We start from the raw sequence: 13,395 nt of genomic DNA, 5'->3' as shown, positions 1-13,395 counted from the left end.
CCATAAACTTACCTGCAAGCACCCCGTTTAATGCGTGATAACTTATTCCATTAAGAATCGTTTGTAATGTCGATTAAACTGGGGAATTCGGTGGGTGCTAGCTCTTTAGAACTGTTTCTCAATACCCCTTGTTAGATTTTCTGAGTATTCGGGATAATTTCTTATCATTACTTCTACTTGGTGCCCCTTTCTGGCAAACAATTCACCTAATCTAAAATATGATACTTGGCCAATGTTGTAAATGTAATTTGAAAATTTGATGTTCCTTTCAATATTGAATTGATGGACTATGACAAAGATGATTGTTATATGGTCCCAACGCCTCCCTGTATCACATGTCTGAGTTCAATATTATCGTATTTTTAGTTTTATTTTAATCACTTAATTAATATTATAATTTACTTAATTGATACTAAGATAATTAAAAAGTATTTTGTTTTAAAAAAATAATAATAATAATAATAATAATAATAATAATAATAATAATAATAATAATAATAATAATAATAATACAAGATGTATATAATTGGAGGAGTGGGTGATTTATGTATATAATTGTAAAATTTAAGGAATGTTGGGTAATAAATAAATAAATCAAAATGTTTACCAAAAGAAAAGAAGAAAAATTAATCAGAAATAAAACATTTGTGTCTTGATCAATGATTAACTAAAAGCCCACTTAAAATGGAAATAAAAATAAAAAGAGAATAGTACTACTAGTAAAGTGGGAAAAGAAGAAGAAAAAGTAAGGAAAAGAAACGACTTACCTTGTGAGTTGTGTGACCTCGGTAATGACTACTATGGTTATAGTCAGCCAAATTTCCCAATGCAAAAAACTTCCAAAGGAAGGAAACCAAACAATGCATTTATTCACTTTTCTTAACCGTAAAAATAACTGATCAAGAGTTAATCATTATCCAAGAATTAATTTCACCCATTTGTTCGTAATAGTACTAGTAGTGCTTCTTCAATAAAAAAAAAACCTTTCATTTTTTAATAATAAAATTTTCTAGTAAAAATTAACTAGTCTTTTCATTTTCATTTTTAAAAGTAAAAATTTACTTTATTTTCAAAATCCAATCTTTACAGTTCCAACTTTTTCTACAATCAAAGTCCAAAGGATCACTTCATTTTCTTCAACTAAGAAAAAAGAGAGCATGCACTGCATATATAGTACGATACGCCTTTTTACTTCTATTCTTGCTTGTTAAGAAATCCATTTGCACTATTCAACTTTCTGCATTTTCATGTTGCTACTTAGTTCAGTGAAATCATCTTGAAAACATTTTGAAAACATCTTGAAATCATCTTGAAAACATAATGAATCGTTCAATTTCAAGTTCAAGTAAGAGAAATGCTAGTTATTACCATGATCAGCCCTTCCTAAACACTGTGTTTTCATGGTCTCTTGAAGACATTTTCAACGAAGATCTTTACGCCAACAAGGTTTTCATCTTTCTTCTTGCTACTGTATTGTATGATATCACATTATTATTTAATTTTTTGCTATTATGTTTTAATTGATTTTTTGTTTTGTTTTTGTAGGTTGATTATATTGATTTATCGTTTGATTCTTTGGAGAAATATTTTCAGTCGTTTGTGTATCCCTTATTGGATGAAACTAGAGCGCAACTATGTTCCAGTATGGAAATTTTATCTAGTTCGCCTTATGCTGAAGTGGTTTCTCTTGATCATTCACGATCGCATTCATATGGTAGGAATCACTATGTTGTTAAAACTGATACTTGGAAAAATAGGTCTTCTGGTCATGGAAAAGAGTTGTATAAAACATTGTCTGGAGATGTTTTTATTTTGGCTGATTTTAAGCCGGAAACTGTTAATGATTTGCAAAGGTCGGGAAGGATGTGGAGTTTTGTGTTGTCTGCGGGGATTCTTGATGAAGAGATTAAGGATGATGATGATGATGGTGATGTTAAAGTTATGACTACTTTTAAAGTGATCGCTTCTAAAGATATTGACATTGATGAAATGGGGCAAAAGTCTTTGTTTATTATGTTCTTGACGAATATAACTCCTAATAGAAGAATATGGAATGCACTGCATATGAATGGAGATTCAAAGCTGATCCGGAAGATTTTATGTGCGGGTGATGTGGTAAGAAAGTTGTTTTTATAGTAAGGATTTGAGTAGGTGTTTGGAATTCTATATACAGTAATAAATTTTTTGGTATGGTTGTAATTTGTGCAGGTTGAGGAAAGTTGCGATTATTGTTCTCCGAAGACTATCGCTCTTAGGGATGATGAAACATATCAAAGGTTGTCATCTGAGTTGAATGAGTCACAAAATAAGGCTATTTGTGCTTGCCTTTCTTCCTTTCATTGCAATCATAACTCTACTGTGGATCTTATTTGGGGTCCACCGGGAACCGGGAAAACAAAAACTTTGGGCACATTGCTTTATGCTCTTTTGAAAATGAACTGTAGGACACTTGTTTGTGCTCCGACAAATGTTGCTATTAAGGAAGTGGCATCGCGTGTCTTGAGCATGGTGAGAGAATCGTTTGATAGAAATGCGGATGCTATGATCTGTAATTTAGGAGACATAATATTATTTGGGAATCATGAGAGGCTCAAAGTTGGTGGAGAAATTGAAGAGATATATTTGGACTATCGAGTAAAGCAACTCGTACAGTGTTTTACTCCGCCTAATGGTTGGAAATATTGTTTTGCTTCAATGATTGATCTTCTTGAAGATTGTGTTTCCCATTATCATATATTCATCGAGAATGAGATGAGAAGGGAACAAGATGAAGTTGATGATGATAGTAATTCTAACAGGGCCAAAGATGACAAATCTTCTGATTCTGGTGTGATCATGCACAAATCTTTTCTTGAGTTTGTAAGAGAAAGGTTTCTGTCTATAGCATCACCACTCAAAGACTCTATATCTATCTTATGCACGCATATAGCCAGAAGTTTTATTATGGAACATAACATGAAAGAATTGGATTGTCTTATCTGTTATCTCGATTCATTTCAAGCTTTGCTGTTGGAAAATAATATTGTTTCTGAAGTATTGGAAGAGTGTTTCTCTCCGGAAAGTGAACTTAATTCTTTAGAGTCAGTTGCAGGTGCTGAACTATCATTACACCTAATTAGAACCGAATGCCTGACTCTATTAAAAACTCTTAAAGTTTCACTTGGTAACCTCAATCTGCCAGATGTTGGGACTGAAGAGTCAATCAGAGAGTTTTGCTTAAAAGCATCTTCCTTAATATTTTCCACAGCTTCTAGTTCTTTTAAGCTGCATTCTGTTGCCATGGAGCCACTTGACATTTTAGTGATTGATGAAGCTGCCCAATTGAAGGAATGTGAATCAATCATTCCTCTACTACTTCCTGACATAAACCATGCTATTCTTGTTGGAGATGAATGCCAGCTACCAGCAATGGTTGAAAGTGTTGTATGTATTCTAAAAATATCCTGTTTTGTTAATTTAGTACCCCTGATATATTTTCACTAATGAGATATTTTCTTTGACTATTAATACTAATGTTTGTCCTTGATGTCTCTAAGGTTTCTCTTGAAGTTGGTTTTGGAAGAAGCTTATTTGCGAGGTTGAGCACATTGGGTCACCCAAATCACTTCCTCAATATACAGTACAGGATGCATCCGGCCATAAGCTCTTTTCCAAACTCACGGTTCTATTTGAATCAAATTCTTGACGCTCCAAACGTTATTGCAAAGAACTACAGGAAGCAATATCTCCCAGGGAAAATGTTTGGTCCTTGTTCTTTTATAAATATAATTGGTGGAGCCGAAGAATTTGATGATGCTGGACGAAGTCGGAAAAATATGGTTGAAGCAGCAGTTGTTATGAAAATAATTAAAAACTGTTTTAGAGGTTTGTGTGTGTGCCTGTTTGTATAATCTATGTTTATCTTTATGACTCTTTGGTTGTGATTTACAATGTTAGCAATTTCTTATTCCATGCATAGGAGTATACTAGTCAGTAGAGAAAATATTTGTTATCAGCTTAATATTTGTTTTACGTAACATTTCAAGCACTAACATCATGTTGTGTTTTCCTTTTGCTGTTGAGTATAAGACGGTTTTTTTAGATTTTTAAGCTGCATGGTTACAATTTGCCTAAAGTATAATAGTATTCACAACGTGATCAACTTTGTCAAGAGAACATTGTTTTTTATATTAAAATGATACTTTCCTACAAATACCCTCAAGCAAATGACAGAAAGAAAGGTATAGGTCAAAAATGTGGTATATACTAGATATTATGATTTTTGAGTGCTTTATTAGTGTGAACCTATTTTCTAAGAAAAGTACTCCTGCCTTACTTCTTCTTTCTTGAATGGTGCAGGTTGGTTTGGCTCAAACGAGCACATTAGTATAGGTGTAGTGTCACCATATGCTGCACAAGTGGTTGCAATTCAGGACATGCTGGGACAGAAGTATGATAAGCATGAAGATTTCGATGTGAAGGTGAAAACAATTGATGGTTTTCAGGGTGGAGAGCAAGATATTATCATCTTATCAACTGTTAGAACTGATTGCACTTCTCCACTTCAGTTTATTTCTAATAACCAGAGGACAAATGTTGCTCTTACTAGGGCTAGGTAGAATCTACTATGCACTGTTACAAATGCATTTTGATTTTGTTAAAAAGAATTGCTTGTTCAAAAAAAATGTTTGTGTCAACGCTGTTGCTTTTTATATTTAACAGGCATTGTCTATGGATATTGGGAAATGAAAGGACACTAATTAGTCAGGAAAATGTGTGGAAAGCTTTGGTGCATGACGTTAAAAAACGCCAATGTTTCTTCAATGCTGATGAAGACAAGGATTTAGCGAAAAGTATCTGGGATGCCAAGAAAGAGCTGGATCAACTTGATGATTTGCTTAATGCTGATAGTGTCGTTTTTAGAAACTCTAGGTGGAAGGTATTGGATCGCCGAACATGTAATATTACTTATTGCGATCACATGGTTGACCTTTAGTTCATGTTTCTTTCTCAATGCTTGTGCAGGTTCTTTTTAGTGATAATTTTCTAAAGTCATTTAAAAGTCTTCCATCAAAGAGGAAAAAGAAGTCAATCCTTAACCTCTTACTCAAACTCTCCGGTGGGTGGAGACCAAAGAAGATAAAAGTGGACCTGCTTTGTGGAAATTCTTCCCAGATGTTAAAGCAATATAAAGTTGAAGGTCTTTTTGTTGTTTGTTCAAAGGACATAGTAAAAGAATTGAATTTCACTCAAGTTTTAAGGATATGGGATATACTGCCGACTGAGGATGTTCCTACAGTAGTGAAACGTCTGGATAGTATTTTTGGAAGCTATACTGATGATTTTATAAGTCGCTGCAGCGAGCAGTCTTTTGAGGGGTAAGTACTTTGAGTTGTATTTCATTACATCTAAGGCGCTTCAGCTAACTGATAGTTTGTGTTTTGCTTTTTTTTCTAGGAAAATGGAGGTTCCGGTGTGTTGGGGAAAATCAACAGAAATCATCAAAATTAAGAATCTTGATAATAGTGGAAATGAAGCAGAATCGAGTTGTTGTGACCGAAGAATTTATGTTGAGAATTCCAAGGTCGAGGAGAGTTTTCTGCTGATGAAATTCTATTCTTTATCATCTGTTGTGGTTAACCACTTACTTTCTGATCGTAATAGTAATGAACTGGAACTTCCGTTTGAGGTATCAGATGAAGAACATGACATAATACTCTTCTCCAGAAGTACATTTGTACTGGGTCGCTCTGGTACTGGGAAAACCACCGTCTTGACCATGAAATTATTTAAAAAGGAGGAATTGCACCATGCTGCTCTTGAAAACGCATATGGAATTAAGAGGTCTGAAGTTCCTTGTTTGAGTTACTCTGAAGAGGATAAAGACAGCTCTTCTGTGAATTGCAGACCTGTCTTACACCAATTATTTGTAACAGTGAGTCCTAAACTATGTCAAGCAGTGAAACACCAGGTTGTTAGAATGAGAAGGTATGGAACTCGTGCAAGTCTTTTGAAATAATTTGGTCCTCATGTTTGATTCAGGGTTTTCTATGCAATATTTAATTGTTATCAAAATATTTTTGATGTTGTGCATACAGATTCATATGTGGTGGGGATATTTCTGACAAAAGCTGCTCTATTGAGGAAGATATGGCTGATGTTGATACATCAATACAGTTTAAGAACGTACCCGACTCTTTTGTTAATCTTCCCGCTAATTCATATCCACTTGTGATAACATTTAAGAAATTTCTAATGATGCTTGATGGAACTGTGGGGAATTCTTATTTTGAAAGATTTAGTGAACTATCTTCTGAGAACCTTGGTGCAAGATCTGTTGCTTTGGAGACTTTTATAAGGAAGAAGGAAGTGACTTATGACCGGTTTGATTTATTATACTGGCCGCATTTCAATTCCCAACATACCAAGACGTTAGATTCATCCAGAGTGTTTAGAGAAATTGTGTCACATATAAAAGGCGGTCTTCAATCTGTGGAGTCTGATGAAGGGAAGTTAAGTCGTCAGGATTATCTTTCATTGTCTGAAAACCGAGCGTCAAGTTTAAGCAAGCAGAAGAGGGAGATCATTTATGATATTTATCAAAGTTATGAGAGAATGAAGATGGATAAAGGGGATTTTGATTTGGCTGATATCGTTGCTGACCTTCATCGCCGACTCCGAATTAACAAATATGAGGGGGATGAAATGCACTATGTATACATTGACGAAGTGCAGGATCTAACCATGAGTCAAATTGCTTTATTTAAACATGTGTGTCAAAATGTAGAAGAGGGTTTTGTTTTTTGCGGGGATACTGCACAGACCATAGCCAGGGGAATAGATTTTAGATTTCAGGATATCAAGACTCTCTTTTACAAGAAGTTCATGCTAGAATCAAAGAGAAGTGCTTATAACCAAGGAAAGGATAAAGGGAAAGTTTCGGAAACATTTTTGTTGAATCAGAACTTTCGGACTCATGCTGGAGTGCTTAAGTTGTCTCAGAGCACCATTGAGCTTCTTTTCCGTTTTTTCCCTCACTCGATCGATGTTTTAAAGCCTGAGACAAGTTTGATATACGGGGAAGCTCCTGTTGTTCTTGATTGTGGAAGCAGAGAAAATGCTATTGTAACTATTTTTGGCAACACTGGACATGATGGTGGGAAAATTGTCGGCTTCGGAGCTGAGCAAGTAATATTGGTACGTGATGATTGTGCTCGGAAGGAAATTTTAGACTATGTTGGGAAACAGGCTCTTGTTTTAACTATTGTGGAATGCAAAGGGCTTGAGTTTCAGGTAGTTATAAATTCGTCATGTTTGATTTATAGTGCGTTTGTTGTAGCTTGTTTTCTCTTTATAAAATAGTCTCTTTTCTCATTTGTGTTCTTTTGCAGGATGTATTACTGTACAACTTTTTTGGAACTTCACCTTTGAAAAATCGATGGAGAGTGATTTATGAGTACATGAGTGAACAAGATATGTTGGAACCAACAGAATCCAAGTCTTTTCCAAGGTTCAATGATTCTAAACACAATATTTTGTGTTCAGAACTGAAACAGTTGTATGTGGCTATAACTCGTACAAGACAGAGATTGTGGATATGCGAGAATGCAGAAGAATATTGTAGACCTATGTTTGATTATTGGAAAAGGAAGTGTCTTGTACAATTCAAAGAACTGGATGATTCACTTGCTCAGGCAATGAAAGTTGCAAGTAGTCCTGAAGAATGGAAGTCACGTGGCAAAAAGGTTGTTTCCATAGTCACCATTATGTTCAATGTGTTTTCCTACTAATCGATTTTATTAATGTCTCATTTTATATATTATTAAGCAATGTTACTTGTTAGTTTGTTGTTATAATTTTCTTTGCAACTTAAATTTATCTGTATATCTAAATACCTCATAGGTGATACTATGCTATGTCGCAAATAGTTTTGCTCCTAATGATGTATTGTTTTGATTGTTCTTGTGCAGTTATATTATCAAAATAACTATGAGATGGCAACAATGTGTTTTGAAAGAGCAGGGGACTCTTATTGGGAAAAAAAGTCCAAGGCTGCCGGTCTCAGAGCAACTGCAAATCGTTTACATGACCTGAATCCTGAAGATGCAAACGCAATCCTTAGGGAAGCTGCTGAAATTTTTGAAAGCATAGGAATGGCTGAGTCTGCTGCCCAGTGTTTTTCTGATTTGGGAGATTATGAAAGAGCTGGTATGAACTTCAACTTTGACATCTATGTTTATAGTTTTATGTCCTTTTCTATTGAAAAATATTAGAATATCATTTTAGAAAACCAATAGCAAATTTATCCTAAATGGCCAAGTTTTGCAAGATATAATCTATTATATAATCGGTACTATAACTTTTTTATGGTTAATTGTTGCAGATTTGTGTAGAATTTACATCTCTAATCTAGGCTGTTTTTTATGTATCATCTAACCTTACCCACATTTTTATTGATTCTCATGTTTAGGGTATTTTTTGCGTTGTCAACTTTTTCTCTATATAATTAATTAATCATGTTTCTGTTGACAGGGAAAATTTACTTTGAAAAATGTGAAGAGCCTGATTTTAAAAGGGCAGGAGATTGCTTTTATTTAGCTTGTTGTTATGAAATGGCAGCTCAAGTGTATGCTAGAGGAAGTTTCTTCTCTGACTGTTTGAATGTTTGTGCCAAAGGTGGATTGTTTGACATTGGCTTGCATTACGTTCAGTATTGGAAACAAAATAAGAGTGCTGACCCTGGTTGGGCTAATAATCATGACCTATATGCAATTGAACAAAAATTTCTGGAGAATTGTGCCCTTAGTTATTTTGACAAGAAAGATATCAAATCCATGATGAAATTTGTTAAAGCTTTTCATTCAATGGATTTGAAGCGTGATTTCTTAAAATCATTAAACTTACTTGGTGAGCTTCTTGAATTAGAAGAGGAGTCAGGCAACTATATGGAGGCTGTACACATTGCTAAGATGATAGGTGATGTTATCCGTGAGGCTGATTTGCTAGGAAAAGCTGGTGAATCCTTGGAAGCATATGAGCTTGTGTTTTTCTATGTTCTTTCAAATTCTCTTTGGTCTGGTGGGAGCAAAGCATGGCCCTTAAAGCCGTTTACACAGAAGGCCGAGCTTTTGGGAAGAGCATTAACATTTGCAAAGGGAGTGTCAAGTAGCTTTTATGAGCTTGCATCTGCAGAAGCTGAAATACTATCAAATAAGCATGACAACAGTGTTGAAATAATGAATCAGTTGAAATCTTCTCGCATCCATAGGAGTATCAGAGGGGAAATATTATGTTTGTGGAAACTGCTTGATTCTCATTTTCGGCTGAATTCATCGAAGTATGTCTGGCACGACAATATGTTTGGAGTTTCTATTGAAGGTATGATTACAAAGAATCATTTTTCTGTGGAGACATTGTTTTATTGTTGGACATGTTGGAAGGATAACATTGTTCAAATGCTGGATTTCCTTTCAAATTTCAAAACTCTAGAGCCTCAGCAGCAGCAAAGCAGTTATGTCAAGTTTGCATTGAATTACTTGGGTGTTCAGAAGCAGATTTACAATCAACAGGACATGTACCTTTTGCTCATCCCTGATGCTAACTGGGTGATGAAATTGGGAGATAAATTTCTAAAGCAGAATGGTAGGATAGTTTCTGTTGATGTTCAACATTTAGTCTCTTATGCTCAGAGCTATTGGAGTTCAGAATTATTATCTGTTGGCATGGATGTCTTGCGCAACCTCGATGCACTCTACAATTTTTCAGTTAATAAAGCTTTTTCCGAGTTCCGTCAAGTAGAGTCTTTATTGCATATCTATGAGGTCTCAAAGTTTCTTCTCAAGTCAAAATGTTTTAGCCACGGCCACGGTAACTTGAAAACATTGGAGACATTTTACAGGCTGCCAATTGAGTGTTTATTCCGCCATGTAAATCCCCTTGACTGGAAGAAATCACTGGAAAAAGAAATGGTTTATCAAAGAATATCTGAAGTTTGGCAGGAAATTATGAAAGAGGTCATCTATGAAAACACTAAACAAAAAGGTAAATTGACCTATGGTCTAATTGGAAGGGTGGTAGTTATGATTCTTGGCACAGCAAATGTTAAAGATGAACTGTTTGTGCAAATTTTGACAAAGTTTGAAGCTAACAAACCATGGGAAGATTTCATTCAGAGCTTACGTTTGTGTTCAGAACATGAACATGTGCCGGGAAATAAAGCGGTTTTAGAGATGCATCGTATGGTTAAGCTTCAGGAAGCATTGGAGAATACTTGCAGTGTGGATTGGATCAAGGAAAATGACTATATAGCTCCCGGTTGCTTTATGTATCTTGTTGAGCGGTTACTGCTATTGACATCATGCTTGAAGGGGTCCATTTATGCTACGAAGTCATCTTTCATTGAATGGGTTATTAGTCAAAATGAAAATTCTCTTACAAATTTGAGTTTTATGGCCGTACAATGGCAAGACATGAGCGATGTCCATCATTTCGTTGCGAGTATCCTCTGTGAGTTTGTCTGCGACGAACGTAGTACCCAAACCTGGATTAAAAGATCGAACTTGAATGTGAATAATTATTTTCCTTCGCTTCTTCTGAGATTGGTTGTTTCGATTTGTTTGCTTCATCTCAGCTCTGGCAGTGGGAAATATTTGCAGTTACTTCGCAATTTGTTGGGGAAGAAAAACATAACCACTCAACTGCCATTGGAGTTTTTCAATATTCTTCAAAAGGGAAAGAAACACTTTGGTTTGGAAGTCTTTGCCGAGGCATTTAGAGTAATTGGCAACCCCTTGGTAATTGCCAAACTCAGGAACACTTCTTCCCAAATTGCTTGTCCAGATGCTGTGTTTGTGGATTTAACAACATGCCGAAAAAGAGAGGTCATACTAGAAACATTATTTCCTAGTGTAGTTGACAATGTGGGTGGGGAAACCGCAGGAGTAACAGGTGATGCAGATACTTCTGTTTCAGATCAGGCCTTGGATGGACAGATCAAAGATGGAAAGACCAATGCTGAGTCCGATCCATCTCAAGCCAGCTCTGCAGTAGGGAATCATGATCAACATAGGCAAAATGTCCTGAAGGAATCAAAAGATACTGCGGCCGATAATTCTTATGATGCAGTAAAGTCAGGAGATGTAAAGGCCAAGGAAACTAACAAGGGGAAGAAAAACAATTCCAAGAAAAGGAAGGGGAGAAAGGGGGGTAAGAAGTGAAATTTGTCAGGTCTTTTGTTCATACAATTGCTGTAGTAATATTTATGCTTAAACTGCAAACTGTCTGGCTATGGTATTTCCTGATTGTGGAATCTTTGCAGTAAACTTTTGAAAAGTACTTTGAAGATTTATTATTGATATGAAAATGCAGTGGCGTTTGTTTTATGCACTCTTTTTTCAACTTTATTGTTAACTAGCAAAATACATGTGCATTTTGCATGGGACTGCTGGTTTGCAAGAGGTAAAAAGATCCCTGTGCATTCATTCACATGGGACCTCTGGATTGTAATTTTCTAACCAATACTCATCACCTACCCTAAGGTTTATAAACCATTGATGGAAAGTATAGTTAGTTAGATATGTTATTATTTATGTCTTTTATTTTCTCTCTTTTATTTAGAAAAAACATTGGTAAAAATTATATCTCCTAGAATCCATGCATCCCACCCAATAAACGTCAATAAATCTCAGCAAGTCACTGGAAGAATGGAAGAATCTCTAGGAAATAATAAGCCACAACTTAGGTAATTCATGAGGTACCAAAAACACTAGTTTCATCACTAAAATGAGCGGTGGTTAGTGCATACAAGAATTTGACTTAACTATTGAGGTGCATACAAAAATACATCAATTTTACAACTCAATAATTTTAATGATGAAACTAGTGTTTTTGGTACCTCATGAATTACCTAAGTTGGTATACTTGTTGGAAATAAACTTGTTGAAAGTTGAAGTTGGTAATACTTTAGTTAGAAAATCAACAAGTTGCTCATGAGTGGAAATTGGTAGGAGCCGAAGTAAGCCTTGTTGTAGTTTTTCACGGATCAAATGGCAATCGATCTCAAGATGTTTGGTTCGTTCATGAAATACCGGATTGGACGCAATATGCATTGCACTTTGGCTGTCACAATAAAGGACAGGAAGTTTAGTACATGTGATGTGCAGCTCCTTCATAAGGACTATTAACCAAAGCACATGTGGCAAATGATAGCGCCCGATACTCAGCCTCCGATGATGATCTGGAAATAGTATCTTGTTTCTTTGCACGCCATGATATGAGAGAAGTATCAAGGAAGAAGCAATATCCTGAAATGGACCTCCTTGAATCAAGGCACCCTGCCCAATCAGAATCTGAGAGGCCAAGAAGTTGTAATTCAGCATTCCTGCGAAACAGAATTCCTCTACCAGGGCTATTCTTCAAGTAGCGTATGACTCTACAAGCAGCATGGTAGTGTGCCATTGTTGGATTGTTAAGAAACTGGTTGAGTTGCTGAGTGGCATAGGTAATGTCTGGGCGTGTGGTGTTAAGGTACAGCAGACGACCTATTAATCGTCTATAAGCTCCAATGTCTTCAAAAGCTTTGCCACTATCAACATGTAGCTTAACTGATGGATCCAGAGGTGCGGGAGCTGGTTTGGATCCAAGCATACCAGATTCCTGCAAGAGATCAAGACAATATTTTCATTGTGATAGTGAAATCCCTGCCTTTGAATGAGCAACCTCGAGGCCAAGAAAATACTTAAGTATTCTCAGGTCTTTGATGCTAAAATTTTCATCTAGAATGAGTTTGATACGATCAAATTCAGACATAGAGGTTCCAGCTAGGATTATGTCATCAACATAAACTAAAATAGCTGTAAATTGAGCATCGGTTTTCAAAGTGAAAAGGGAATAATCAGAAGTAGATTGAGTGTACCCTTGTTGAAGTAAAAGAGTTGTTAGCTTTTCATACCATTTGCGACTGGCTTGTTTCAGACCATATAAACTCTTTTGGAGTTTGCATACTTGATTGGGCCTGTGACATGTAACACCTTCAGGTATGGTCATATACACATCTTCCTGCAATTCCCCATGTAAAAATGCATTGTTAACATCAAGTTAATGTAAGAACCAATTGTTGATGGCTACAGTTGCAAGAAGAGTTCTGACAGTTGTAAGCTTTGCTACAGGTGAAAAAGTATCAAAGAAATCAAGCCCTTCAATTTGGTTGTAGCCCTTGGCAACAAGTCTAGCTTTATACCTCTCTATTGTGCCATCTGCTCTATGCTTTACTTTGAACACCCATCTATTACCAATTAGTTTGACATGTGGTGGCAAATCAACTATATTCCAAGTTATATTCTTGTCTAATGCATCTAATTCAGACTTCATGGCCTTGATCCATTGTTCAAACAAATATGTTTCTTTGTAGTTCTTTGG

General features: G+C 35.8%; 1 protein-coding gene across 1 annotated transcript; it reads left to right on the top strand.

Annotated features, from left to right (window-relative positions):
- Positions 1-1,144: 1,144 nt before the first annotated feature.
- Positions 1,145-11,360, top strand: LOC127100968 (uncharacterized). The gene is made up of 12 exons (XM_051038285.1): positions 1,145-1,446; positions 1,546-2,115; positions 2,209-3,423; positions 3,537-3,864; positions 4,339-4,594; positions 4,702-4,918; positions 5,005-5,357; positions 5,437-5,967; positions 6,078-7,272; positions 7,371-7,724; positions 7,950-8,187; positions 8,512-11,360. The coding sequence occupies exons 1-12, from the start codon at positions 1,321-1,323 to the stop codon at positions 11,193-11,195; spliced, it is 8,067 nt and encodes a 2,688-aa protein (XP_050894242.1). The 5' UTR covers positions 1,145-1,320; the 3' UTR covers positions 11,196-11,360.
- The last annotated feature ends 2,035 nt before the right edge of the window (positions 11,361-13,395 follow it).

The sequence above is a fragment of the Lathyrus oleraceus genome, chromosome 7, assembly GCF_024323335.1.
Source record: "Lathyrus oleraceus cultivar Zhongwan6 chromosome 7, CAAS_Psat_ZW6_1.0, whole genome shotgun sequence".
Taxonomy (NCBI): Eukaryota; Viridiplantae; Streptophyta; class Magnoliopsida; order Fabales; family Fabaceae; genus Lathyrus; species Lathyrus oleraceus.
The sequence above is the reverse complement of the archived record's forward strand: the minus strand, read 5'-3'. Positions and strand labels throughout refer to the sequence as shown.

Bases quoted from the DNA above. Each gene is read 5' to 3' on its own strand.
- LOC127100968 (XM_051038285.1), top strand. From the start codon at position 1,321: ATGAATCGTTCAATTTCAAGTTCAAGTAAGAGAAATGCTAGTTATTAC. The intron at 4,595-4,701 runs GTAGAATCTACT...TATATTTAACAG, and splicing joins GTTGCTCTTACTAGGGCTAG to GCATTGTCTATGGATATTGG. The intron at 5,968-6,077 runs GTATGGAACTCG...TTGTGCATACAG, and splicing joins CAGGTTGTTAGAATGAGAAG to ATTCATATGTGGTGGGGATA.